The sequence below is a fragment of the Mustela nigripes genome, chromosome 7 (genome assembly GCF_022355385.1).
Source record: "Mustela nigripes isolate SB6536 chromosome 7, MUSNIG.SB6536, whole genome shotgun sequence".
In the NCBI taxonomy this organism is placed as follows: Eukaryota; Metazoa; Chordata; class Mammalia; order Carnivora; family Mustelidae; genus Mustela; species Mustela nigripes.
In genome coordinates, this window is record NC_081563.1 from 39,774,489 (window position 1) to 39,787,353 (window position 12,865).

At 51.6% G+C, this 12,865-nt stretch overlaps 1 protein-coding gene across 2 annotated transcripts in view; it reads left to right on the forward strand.

Moving 5' to 3' along the window:
- Positions 1-12,865, forward strand: part of REEP1 (receptor accessory protein 1) — a 109,210-nt gene that overhangs the window by 87,845 nt on the left and 8,500 nt on the right. The window contains exons 6-8 of one of the 2 annotated variants that reach the window (XM_059405676.1): positions 2,580-2,757; positions 6,732-6,767; positions 11,849-12,000. In XM_059405676.1, coding sequence (XP_059261659.1) covers positions 2,580-2,757; positions 6,732-6,767; positions 11,849-12,000 — 366 coding nt within the window. The remainder of the gene's footprint in view (positions 1-2,579; positions 2,758-6,731; positions 6,768-11,848; positions 12,001-12,865) is intronic. The other variant, XM_059405675.1, reaches the window with a different exon arrangement.

Below are 12,865 nucleotides of genomic sequence, written 5' to 3' on the forward strand. Positions count from 1 at the left end.
TGCCTGCTCTCAGATAGATTGCTGAGCATTTGCAAGAACTAGCAGACACATTGATGGAGTTTGTCCCTGGCCATTTATTTGGGCTTGGGGTCATGAAGCCCATCTGTGTCCTTTTGGCCCAATGTAGTCTTTTCATTTTTTTATTCCAACAGCAATTTGTATGTTTCAGGAGGCAGTATCATCATCAGCACCATCGTCATCACCATCATCATAACTGGCATTTTTTGAACACTTACTAGGCATTGGGCTTTGTAATGGATATTGTTTGGGCATAATCTCATGTAACCCTCCCCCCTCCCCATATCCCGCCATGTGGATGCTCCTTGGCGGAGGAGAATATTGAGGTGGGGAGAGATTAAGGTCACCCAGCAATCCATGATAGGACTGTAATTTGACTCTAGAACCCTTGCTCTTCATCCTCAATTTCTATACCTTCTGGTCCAGCAGCTCTGTGTGGTTATTTATACATTTGTCTTTTTATATTTAGTCCAAAATCAAGCTGTATTGTTGATGTTTCCTAATAACACCTAGCACAGCTTCTTGCCCAGAGAACGTCCTTGATAAATTGTTTCTTGTTGGACAAGAGTAACTAAACAGAGGAAGACTGAAAGCGAGCCAGTGAATGGTCTTCCTGGGTGTGAAACTAACACTGAATTATGCCATTGTCCGTAGCAATATTTCCCCCCTTCTTTTCAGAATCAATTTTTGTTCTTCAGTCCTCTCATTTCTTCTGAGTTCTGGATGTCACCTAAAATGCTTCCAGGTGAAATAATCGTGGATTGTTGGCTGATAGCTTTTGGAGGGGATTATACTGGGCAGCTAGTCCCACCTGGTTTTCATGGCGCAGACCACCCAGTTGTTCATGTCTAGAAGGTGAGCCCTCGACTCCTTGGCCGCCATCATACAGGTGGTATCTGAGGCTAACAGGGGGATTTCCATCTCTTTTTAACATCAGACTCCCCTTCGCCTGGATATACAGTTCTAATTTTATTTGAGTATTAAAATAGTTTTCTTTTTTGTTGTTAGTTTCCTAGAGACGTTTTTATATCTTTGGTAGGTTGGGAACTGGTCTTTTTCATATTTTCATGCATGTTGTTTTACTCCGACATTTCTTCTAGACCTTTTTTTGTTTCTCCTCTTCGCTCTAACGAACTCATTCTGCATTTGCTCCTTTTTCTAACTGGCTCTTTGACTAGTCACTTGTATGGACTGCTCTGCTTTGCTGGCTGTTTTCATTGCTTTTTTTTTTTTTTCTTTATTCTCCTCAAGTGAAATGAAAAATGTCCTCCAAACCCTCTGCCATGTTGAAAGCATCCCACTAAGCCATTGTGGTCCCTGTTTGTTTCATTCATCCCACCCCCAAACCAGAACCTTCTTGTCAGCTATTCCCACTGATTTTGTGCTTATTTGTTGGTTCTGTTCCATCTGTTGTGCCTTATTGTCCCCAAGGCCTCCAGCTCTCTAGAACCACTCTTTCCTTCCTTATCCAAGTAGAATATCTCCTCCCCCATCCCCTGCTGTCCTTGTCCCTGTGGAAATTCTACAGGCCCACCAGTATTTCTGACGACGCCCAGCTTCATCCATTTGCCTGGTGGTTACTGGCCAGTCTCCTCCTATTCAAATCCCAATCCCATTCTCAATAACCCCAGTCTCCTACCAGACCCTGGCCTCCCTCCCAGGTCCTTCTCCCCCAAACACAAGCTCCCTCTCCAACTCCTGAGGCTCCCCTGGGGCAATACCACTCTCCCCGAGCATCAGCATTGCTGTGATCCTTTTCATTCTGACACAGATTCTCTCATCCAGACAGCAAGGACCTTCCCTTTCATAAGTATAATGGATTGATCTTGCTTTCCTAAACAAAAGAACAATTTTCCCCTGAGATGAATTCTGTGACTCTCTCAGAATATGAAATGGTTAGAGTCAGCAGGGCTTTTTTTTTTTTAATATCATTTTCCCCCTTTCCTGATTCATTACCTTTTGTGTATTTTATGAAGCTCAGATGCTAGAGTAGAAGGAAATGAGCCTCATACACAGCAACATGAACAGATAAGAGAAATCACTGTTGTCAAACATTTAAAAAAAAACAACAAAAAACTGGCTGAATTTTATTTCCTTGGAAAAGAGGAAGGCCCGAGCACACAGATTATTAGGTTTTGCTCTTTCTGACCAGATTCTTATGTCCTGGGAACTGAGCAAAATGTGGCTACGTAGGGATTTTTATTCATGTTAAAGCCAGAGAAGCAGCAACGGCAGGCTGCTGTCCTCAGCCCGGAGTGAGTCTGTCTCTGGCTCTGGCTCACCCTGTGATGTGGGCGTCTGAAGGAGAGGAAGGAGCCAGGAGCCAGAGGAACAATTGTTGGGACCCACAGAAGGCCTTGGAACATTCTAGACCTTGACCCTCTCGGTGCTTCCAGCAAGTACACCCGGCCCCCGGCCCTCTGCAGAGTCCTTTCAGCTCTTGAGTTCCACCTGGCTGACTGCCAGAAGCCCCCTGTATGGTGTCTGCCTGCCGCCTGCCCCGCAGCCTGTGCTGTGTAGGGCAGGCCTCTGACCTGGGCCCCCTTCTGTGTTGTCTCCAGGGGCAGGGAGCCTTATCAGAGAGACTTCGCAGCTTCAGCATGCAGGACCTCACCACCATCAGGGGTGACGGTGCCCCTGCTCCCTCCAGCACCCCCACACCAGGGTCCGGGCGAGCCACCGGCAAACACGGCCAGCCCAAGATGTCCAGGAGCGCTTCTGAGAGTGCTAGCAGCTCAGGTAGGTGTCATTTCCCTCTTCCCCCTTTCCAGTTCATAGGCTTTGCTTTTGTTGCCAGCGGCCCAGTCTACATCATGTGGCATATAACCCAGCATTGCCGTGCACACAAATGTCCATCAGATCATTCCAGGCCGGCTGAGAGGCAGAGCACCACTCAGGCCAGCATGGGAGGCTAGCCTGGGGGACTCTGATCAGGGGACAGGATTAGACCACCTGCACCAAAGGGTCTTGCGTGCTCCATCTGATGATCTGAGGGTGGTTGGGGAATAGTGCCTGAACCAAGTCTGGAGGCCATGGGCACAGCTGGCCCTCGGCCAAAGCAGCTTCCTCCCCTCTTTTCCTCTCTGACCCTACACTCCCAGGAGGACTTACCTGCACCTGAATTTTTCCTCCTCCCCACCCAGGGCTTACGGCTCCTGTGGTCCTTTTCCCCTGCCTGAACGTCTCCTGTACTTCCTCACTCCACCATCTCCTCCCAGCCCTGAGCCCCCATTCACCACGCACGCCATCAGCCACTATGTGCCAAGGGCCACACTAGCTCTGAGGTCTGATTCCTGCAGAGGCCATGGCTTTAGGGAGACCCCACCTGTATCCCCAGTGTCTCAGGATGCTTATATTAGCATTGACCTCGGGGCCCCGTTAAACATGCAGAGCCCGGCATCCATGTCTGGAGCGGTCGGCAAGTCGGGGAGGAGATTCACATATGGGATGGTGTTGAGGTACAGCCAAATTCGGAACCCACAGGTGTCTGACCCATCAGTGGGTTTCAGGCTTATTGAGGGGGCATGGGTTGGGGGCTTATGAGGGGGTAGGGTGCTGGGCCAGGACTCACATCTTCCCAGACCATTACTTGGGTTGCTTCCAGGGCCCTTGGCTCTCAGTGGCTGAGCATGGCTGGGTTAATGGTGAAGAGGGTACAGGGGCCAGTCCTGGATTGCCAGCTTGACTCCTCACCCTTGGTGGGAAATCAAGCCTTGCAGATGGGAATCAGACCACCCTTTTAGAGCCTGGGTCTGTGACATGTGCCTGGTAGCAGCCCTGCTTTTGAACACAGAGCGGAGCCCTGACCCTGTGCTGTGAGGTGCAGCCCAAGCCTCAGGGACCCCACCTGACTTTGGGGGTCATGGACAGGTTTGGGAACAAAGGGGCCCTATGGCTGCCCTAGGAATAAAGACTCACGTGCCCTGCCAGGGAGAGGGGAACAGCTCAGAGCCAGGCCTGGTGTCCATCAGTTTCCTCCTTTCTGAGGAATAGCCCACTTTACCCCAGGCCCCGGGTGTGAAGATTGTGGCTGTTTTTCTTGGAGGGAAGATGGTTTAACTCCAGTGGGGTTGGGAAGGTCGAAGCTTGGCTATAGGGGTGAGGATCATCTTGGGTCGGGGGTTATCTCCTAAGTGAACCCTCCCCCAGGAGAGTTCAGAACGGAATCCCAGAAGTCCAGGCAGGCAGGGACCTCAGGATCGTTCAATCTGACCTTCGGATTTTACCAGCGAAGAAACTGAGGCCCAGGGAAGGGAACGGTATCCAGGGTAACCCACTGACTGGAGTTCTCTGGGGCCTCCTCACTCCTGGGCCAGTGCCCTCCAGGTGCTCACCCCTCCACCATCTAGATGTCCTTGAGCATCTCCAGCTTCTGACCTATTGGGCACCATCTCAGAAATAGGGCTAAAAACTGGAATTAGGAGTCACCTCCACCTTCGGTAAGCTCATGGGCTACAGAACCTCAATGTAAACTGTTATTTGGAAGAAAAAATGGGCCCCAGTTCTGGGAGGCTCAGAGGATAGAGCAAGAACCAATGGGCTAAAGTTGATAAAGTCCCCAGGGGGCAGCTGCTTCCTACCTGTATGACTTGGGCTCAGGTTCCCTATCTGTACACATGGGATGACAATACCCATTTGCAGGGGTGTCTTGAGGATTCAAATAAGATAATCTGTGCAAGAGTGCTTAGGGTCATGCCTAGCATTTTATGTAGTAGCTGCTATTGCTTCTGTTGTTATCTAACCCCACCCATGAAAATGTTTTCTAATGGGAAAGTGTCCAGGAGACAAATGAGCTGCCTTGAGAGGTCCCTGAAAATTGGAAGGAGCCAAATCAAAGTTGGATGATCATGTACTGAGGCTCTAAGGAGGTCTTCCTGCTTTGGCCAGCACGTGGGCCTCAGCGGCCCCACAGTCCCTCGCCCTCTAAGATTCTATGTTGTCATTATAAAGTGAACCAAGTAGAGGAAGTAGGTTCAGAGAGGTCATGTATGGTGCCAAGGCCACCCAGGACTAGATCCAGGCATCCTGCCTAGACTGCTCCTTGGTGGGTGATTCAGGGCAGCCTCGGAACGTGGGAAAGGGAGAAGCCTGGTAAGGTCAGAAGGCGATGGGAAGCATGTGCCCGGCTTCGACCGTTTTCCCAGACCAGCACTAGATAGACATGGGTTTGGGATTCTCCGTCTCGGTGCTAGTCCTGCCGCCTCCCATTAGCTCTGACGCACTCTGTGGCATGCCGGAACTCAGGCTGAGCCCTCGGAACTCCTGGAGAAGCAGAGAACCTTCATGCTACCACAGGATGCCGCCTGCTCTCCCTGCTGCTCCCTTCGGCCACAGCACCTGTGATTCCAGGGGGCAGAGGAGGGAGGTGCTGACCCAGCAGGAAGGGCAGGGACCATGTGGCACTCGCTCCAGCTGTCCTGGGGCCTAAAATAAAAGTCCTCTCGGGAAGAGAGACAGGTGAAAGATGACCCGGGGCCTGGGCATGCCGCAAAAGCACCCAGATCAGAGGCCCCAGGGCAGTTGGGGATCGAGGTGCCTGGAAGGATGTCTGGCAGAGGAGGCCCAGCTACCAAGGGCTGGTGTTCTTCCCTCCTGGCCTCATGGGCCTTGGACACAAGACGTGGTCAGGTGGGGCTGGTGTCTGGGCTCCCATTCTGGGCAGGGCGACCGTGGGCCTGCGCAGAGCAGCAGACACAGTGTGAGCAAGGCAGACATCCTTAGGCACTTTCCACATTGTTCGCATTGGGCCGCCGACCCTTTCTCGGAACGATACCCCAGGTGGTCACTACTACAGAATTCGACCTGGGCATGGAAGACGAGCACAGTTCCCTCGAGTGCTTTCCTCTGGAAAGAGGGTACCGTAATCCCTATTCAGCCTATGTCTTAGGGTTGGGAGGAGAGCAAACAGGAGAATTTGCCAAGCCTGGACAGCTGGCAGCTGTTGAAGGCAGCCTAACAGCGGACAGATAAGAGGCGGTGGCTGGACCCCATGGAGATGTGTACAGCTGTGGGAGGCAGCAGTCTCAAGGTTCATCCAGGCGGATCTCAAAAACATGGTGCCTAGTGAGAAAAGGACAAAACAGAGTGAGATATTATGGAACAGTGTATGTAAAATAAAAATACGTATCCCTGGTGTGAAATAAAAATACAGACTTTCCAGGAACATATTGCCCTCCCTACAAAATTGTGTTAGACACCATTTATTGAAAGCTTGGCATTGAAACCCAAGAAGGGTGCAGAGGGTGTTGAAAGAATGATCCTTGCCTTCCATGATTTTGGAGACGTTCAGCATGTATTTAGTAAGCACCTACTGTATACCAAGGCCCAGATGGGCACTGAGACCAGTAGAGTTTGCAAAGCAACAGCCAAGTGACTGACCCTAAGCACTCCGAAGAGCCAGACGTCAGTCTGAGAAGGTTTCCTGGAGGCCATTCTGAACTGGAAGGCATCAAGAGCAGGGATGTGGGGGCGGGTGCAGTGGCAATTATTTTTTGGAGGACTTAAGGACAGACCTCTGTGGGCCAGGCATGGGTATTTTTTAGCCCCTGAGAAGAAGCGGAATCCGGAATGATCTCCTTCCCCCACCTTGGTGTCTCTACAGAGACCCACAGTCCTGGGACCCCTATATTGAACCCACTGGAGCCTCCCCGCTTGCCTGGGGCTGGTTCCTGCCGAGTGAGGGGTATCACTGATGATGTCCCCCATCCCCACAGTGTGTACCTGCTGCTCCACCTGCAGGACCCGGAAAGGTGAGTAAGCAGCCAGCCTCTGTGCAGTGTGCTGGGCTCTCACCTCCGGCGGAGGTTCTAACCAGAAGCTGGCGCCTGACCCTGGGGCTCCCTTCCAGCTGCACAGTCTGTGGGGAATTCAGGAGGTTAACTCCCTGAAATAACAAACCTGTGTTATCTTACAGTGTGTGCAGGCTCGGAATTCAGGAGCAGCTGAACTGGGGGGGTTCCGGGTCAGGGTCTATGAAGAGTTGTAGTCAGGATACTGGCAGGTGCTGTGGTCATCGGAAGGCTTGACTGAGCTTTGAGGATCTGTCTCTAAGATGGCTCTCTCGTGGCTCCCGGCTGCAGGCTCGGGTCCTTACCACATGGGTCTCTCTCGGGCTGCCTAAGCTTCCTTACAACATAGCAGCTGGCTTCACCTGGAGTGAGTGATCCGGTAGAGAGAGGACACTTGGGAGGCCGCAGTAGGTTTTTGGACCTAGTCTTTGAAGTCACATGCCACCACCTCTGCCTTCTTTTGTTTGTTGGGAGAGAGTCATTAGGTCCAGCCCCCACTCAAGGGGAGGGGAATTAATCTCCACCTCTTGAAGGAAGGTGTATCAAAGAAAGTGTGGAGATCTTCTGAGACCACCGCAGGCCATATTTCCTGGTGCTCTGTGATGAGGACACAGGAACTTACCCCAGTCCTTGGAAGTGACAGATCCCCATAGCTCCAGGGTTTTGGTCCAGGTGCAGCTAAGGGAGCCCTGGCCCTGCTTTGCCGCTTACTAGCTGTGTAACTGTGCGTGAACCACCTAACCATGCTGAGCCTCGATTTCCCCTTGGTAAAATAGACGTAAAGATCCTGCCTCCCCACCTCACTGCGTGGTTGTGAAAATGTCCGTGAAAAGGCTTTGTATTTCAGCCCGGAGCAGCCAGGAAACCTCCGGGAGCAGGGAGGAAAACAGGGTTTCCCAGTCCTGGACAGGGACTCATGCTCCTGCCTTTCCTGTGAGCAAGTGATGGCTTGATGCAGCCGTGGCCGCCCCGTGGTTGGACGTGTTCTCTCCCGATCTGCTCCTGCTGTGTCCCTGATCCTGAGTAGACACGTGAGGGACTGGCCATGGTGCTAGACCAACTCAGCTCCCCTTGTACCCACCATGGAGGGTGTCCGCCATGGAGGAGCTGCCTTTGGCTCCAAGGCAAAAGACCACTGGGGCCTATAGCGTCTAGCTGACATGAGGGGAGGAGGAGGCAAGCATGGTCCTCTCTACTGCCTGTGCTCCCAGTGCTGGGGCGGCCAAGGCATGGCCATGCCTCCCATAGTGGTGAGAACAGAGGGCGTGAGCTGGTTTTAGGAAGTATCCTGTTTTCCCTTCATTTCTTCATTTATAAGATTTCTCTAAGGCTTTTGAAAGTCAGTGTAGGACGTGTGTGTTTTGGAGACCATAAACCCAGTGCAAACTGACAGTCAAAAGAGTTCTGAGCAGGACAGTCGAGACTGGTGTCCTACCCAGGGGTCTAACTCTGACCAGCTCTGCATGACTCAGAGGCCACCCAGTCCGCATCAGAAACAGACACATATGTATATACATATATACACGCACATACAAAAACACACACACATATATATATCACAAATAACATGTTATATGTCAGTTATATCTCAGTTTTATGAAGGAAAATTGCATTGCAGTGATAGAGGCTAGTGCTTGGACCTAGTGGACATACTGGTTCATGGTGATCTTGAGGTCCCAGCAACCCCAGGCAACTGTGGTTATTTCTAACTACTCACCAGTTTTGAGTTCATAAATTCCGTGAGCCATTCTGAAAGCCTCTAATTCTGGCATATTACTCCTTGGGGGACTGCCTTCTCCTCCATTCCTTCCACACGGGACTGCTTTGTGCTGTTTTCTGGGATGCCCTCACCTTTTCGTGACTGCTGATGATTTCCAAATCAGAGGCTGCATTTCCAGTGCATTGAAATAGAATTCAGTCGACTGTAGGGATTTAGTCAAGGTTGCTCTCCCCAGGACCTACAGGAATGGGGGTGTTGGGGACTGGGTAGCGGGCTGGGCTTGGTGGGGCCTCGGGCTGGGGTGACTCTGCTCAGAGCTATGATCTGGGACTTTGCCGCAGCCCTCCCTTTCTCGGGCCCTCTAACACCCAGTGCCCCAGAATTCTCCCCCACACCTCCAAGTCTCCCCAGGGTTTGCTGGCAAGGAACCAGGTTGGTCTACACCAGGCCCTCTGTACTGGTGGGAAAGTCCCTGAGCTGTGCAGGTCTCTGTCCCCTCCTCCATAAAATGTGGCCATCTCTGCAAGTGAAGGGTGCCGGGTGGGAAGAGTCAGCAGATGGTGTTGGGGGAGGTGGAGACTAGCTCCGGCCAGTGACGCTGTGGGAGAGGATTTCAGGGGGTCACAGACACTCCGGTCAGAAGGCCCCTCCTGGTCCCTTGAGATGATTTTCATCTGTGCATCTCAGACCCCAGTAGAACGTTCTCTCCCCACTTCGGCTCCATTTCTGCCCCTGTCAGTCGATTTCCTGATGTTTCTGGCACAGGTCTCCTCCTCCCTCTCCTTATTCTTATTATTATTTCCTCTCCTTCCTGCCTGGCTGCTCTTTCTCCTCCCTCTTCTCTCTACCTGCCTCGATGTAATATAAAAACTCAAGTCTGTATTACTGCTCAGAATTAGTCATAGAGATGTACTTTTTTCTTAAAAAAAAAAAAAATCAAGCGCATGGGACATCATTTAAAAAGCAAAGTCATGTCTTTTATTCACCCTTTTGAAAGAGAGAGAGAATTGCATTGGCCTGGAGTGTGGCCCGGGCTGCGTGTTTCCTCCAGCAGCAGGAGCTGTCCGAGGTTTAGAGCGTGGGAAGGGAGGGAGTGTGTGTCTGGGCGTGCACCTGTCCACAGGCTTACATGCTCACACGTGTGTGAGCTTCATCCCCGAAGACCTTTTCCCTAACAGAATCTTGTTTTCTCTCTCCTCGGTGGCTGTCGGGGACGCGGATGTAAGTGTTCCAGACGGGTGTGCTCTTCTGCAACACTTTTGCTGACTTCCATTAATGGCACCTGCTAATGTGTGCTGTGTGGGATGTGTTCGCTAACCTGGGGGTTGTTTGGCACTATGGGAGCGGAGAGGGGCGGGGGGTGCGGGGAGAAGGGCCTCTGGCTCAGTGCAGATGCATCTACTCTGGCCTCCAAGTGTTCTTCCTCCCTGTCTGCCCCACAGAGATAAGAGGTGGGGCCGCTCCCCACCTTCTTAGTCCTGCTGACACATTTGCTAATATGGAATGTCGTGAGACTGGGGCAGACAGCAGGGGCTCCTGCACTTCCCTCTAGGCCACCCAGCCTTGGGCAATAGGACAGCCGCTCTGCTGGCTCAGGGCCTTGGCCGCCATCACCTGAGGTTTGGACATGGTGGCTGTGGCCATGAACTTGCATGAGAGTCACTCTCCCCACCCAGAGGTCATCTCTGGAAGTGATCAGACTATTAAGGAGTGGATAGCGTCAGCACAGGGAAAGCCCTGGGCCAAGATTTGGAGGGAACAGAGGCACGGATTCAAACCAGTCCCCACGCCCACTCCCAGGATGCAGTTTGGCACTGGGGCTGAACTGGCCAGGCTGCGTCTGTGGTTTCTGCCCTAGTCCAAGGACTTCATGCTCTAGGAAGGCCTGTTTCTTTTCCCTCCCATCAGACAAGGGCTATCTGTGTCCAGAAGGAATTTCTCTGTGATAGTGTCAAGGTCTGACTTGAGATGAGATGAGGCTCCCAGATGACTTCCTGATTCCACCTAGGGTGGAACCAGAGGATAACCTAAACCCACCCACCCCACCCCCCGGGTAGGGGGATGCACAGAGCAAAAAACTCAAAGGAAGATTAATGATCGAAATCTTGGCCCTTACCAAGGCCATTCCCAGCCTACAGGTCTACTTTGCGACTGGCAGTTAAGACAACTAGCTCTCATGCTGCCTCCTGATGGCTATTGGGGAGTACAGCAGCAGTGCCCGGAAAACCTGGTCAAGGTTAGGGTCTGTTGTTATTTTTGCTTAACCCACACCTGGTTAAGTTGGGTGCTGTGTTATAGTCTAGTGAGTCCCCTGTTGATGGGGAGAACACATCTGGGGCTCACTGTGTTTTTAGGAGCAGTAGCAGGGCGTTCCAGAAGGAGTTCGGTTTTCTTTCCGCAGGCCATGGGGTGGTTGACCAGATTACCTGAGGGCCCCCTACTCTACAATCTGTGTTTCTAAGTAAAAACAACATATGGATTGTAAAAAGCTATCTCTTTGAGTGTCAGATAAGCTGGGTATGTGCTGACCACCTAGCCAGATGACATGGAATATGTTTAAGAATTGAACATTCTAAAAAAACACTACGCATTCAATGACATGAATTAATTCTGGAATTTTACTTGTGGATTTAATCAAGGTAGACTAAAACAGGAATCTTGCTGTCTTCTGTGTGTGTGGGGGGGAGTATTCCTCCAATTTCTTTCCACTGGGCATCTTTGCTTCTCTGGGACTTGGCCTTTGAAAGGAAAACAATCGATGTAACTTTGCTTAAGGTTCTCCCTGAAGGCTTCCTGGTATTTGACATCCTGTCTCAAAGAAGGCTCGGAGCTGAACATGCAAGTATAATGCACTGTGAACACAGCTTGTCCGTGGACTAGAGGAAGCCGCCAGGCCCCTCTACCATCACGACATTTATCCATTCTAGAGGACATTCTTTCCCTGAGCACCCTTTGGTGTGACGTCATAGGTCTCAGCGGCAGGGTTTGACACCTCTCGGCTAAGGCAGTGTTTTCCTTCTGTCAGGGCAGCAATGCCCCCACGTTCCTTGGCAGCTTATCCAGTAGGTTCTGGAACCTCTGCTTCTTCCTGTGCATGGTGCCTGCCAGTTTCTAGCGGCACGCTCATAGCCCAGGTCCGCCCTGCAGGGAGGCCCAGAGGATGCGGGCTCCTGCTTCACACACCGGGGACCTTGGCTGTCCTAACAGGCTTGTTGTGTGATATACCTAACCTTGACCTTGCCTGCCCTTCCTTGCTCCTTTCTACACTGATCCTCCCTGCTGTACTTTGTCTCCTTCGTGTAGATTGTAAATGGACATTAAGTGGTTGAGGGAGATGTGAATGAGGGTGGTGTGAAGGCTTGGGACCCCCACCAGGTCCAAAACCCACTGGCATTTTCGGACGAGGAGGAGGAAGATCTGCTGGATTTCATGTACAAGTATAAGGCTCTTCGAAGGACGGAAATCCCCCTGGAGGTACAAGGGGTCTGGGGCTGCGGGCTGGAGCATGTGTTTGCACAAGGGCTTTGCCCTGGAGATCTGGGGTTCTGGGAGTGGCAGCTCTTGGGACCCCCAGCATCTCTGGAGTGCCTCTCTCTCCATCAAACAAAAAGGACAGAACGCTAGGTAGCATCCAGATCCTTGCCTAGGGGCAAAAAAGACTCTGCTCGTTTTATTTAGATATTGGAGAGGTGATATAGTACCTAAAATAAAACTTAAAAATTTGCAAGCATTAACCTAAGATGATATGTGAATAAAAAGCAACCCAAATGTGTGTTTTAGGAGGAAGAAAATACGTTATTTGACACGTTTTTTAAAGGAAGCTGTTCATCACTGTTTCTCTAAGACACAGCAATAGTGCCTAGTACAAAGCAAATCCTGAGAAAATTTTACTGGCAGGGCACAGCCCTCTAAAAAGACCCAAACCAAATGTACCTGATTGCTGTGGATGTGGGTGGAGTGTTGGCATCGGGAGGGCCAAGCCTGGAGCCTCAGAGGCCTTGCTTTGTGATGTAGAGAGGGAGTCTCCAGCCTTGGGCCCAGGTTCGGGGCTGGCTGGCAGAACTGGGGACTCCCGCCCGAGTCTTCCTCTCCTCCCCTCTCGTCTTCTCTCCTGGGCCCCATCTGCTGAATACTGTGGCCTGAGCGTTCATCTGAGGCAAGTTGGGAGGCCCCCTGTCCTCAGTGTAGGCACCCCCGTGAGACTTAGATGAGGGAATGCACTGAAATGTTCCCTTACCCAAGCACCTTGGCCAGTGGACCCCTTTCAGACTAGGACTGTGGTTATTACCACTGGGTGAACCTGAGTTCATCAGAGTCCTTTCCAGGGTGGGGCACGCAC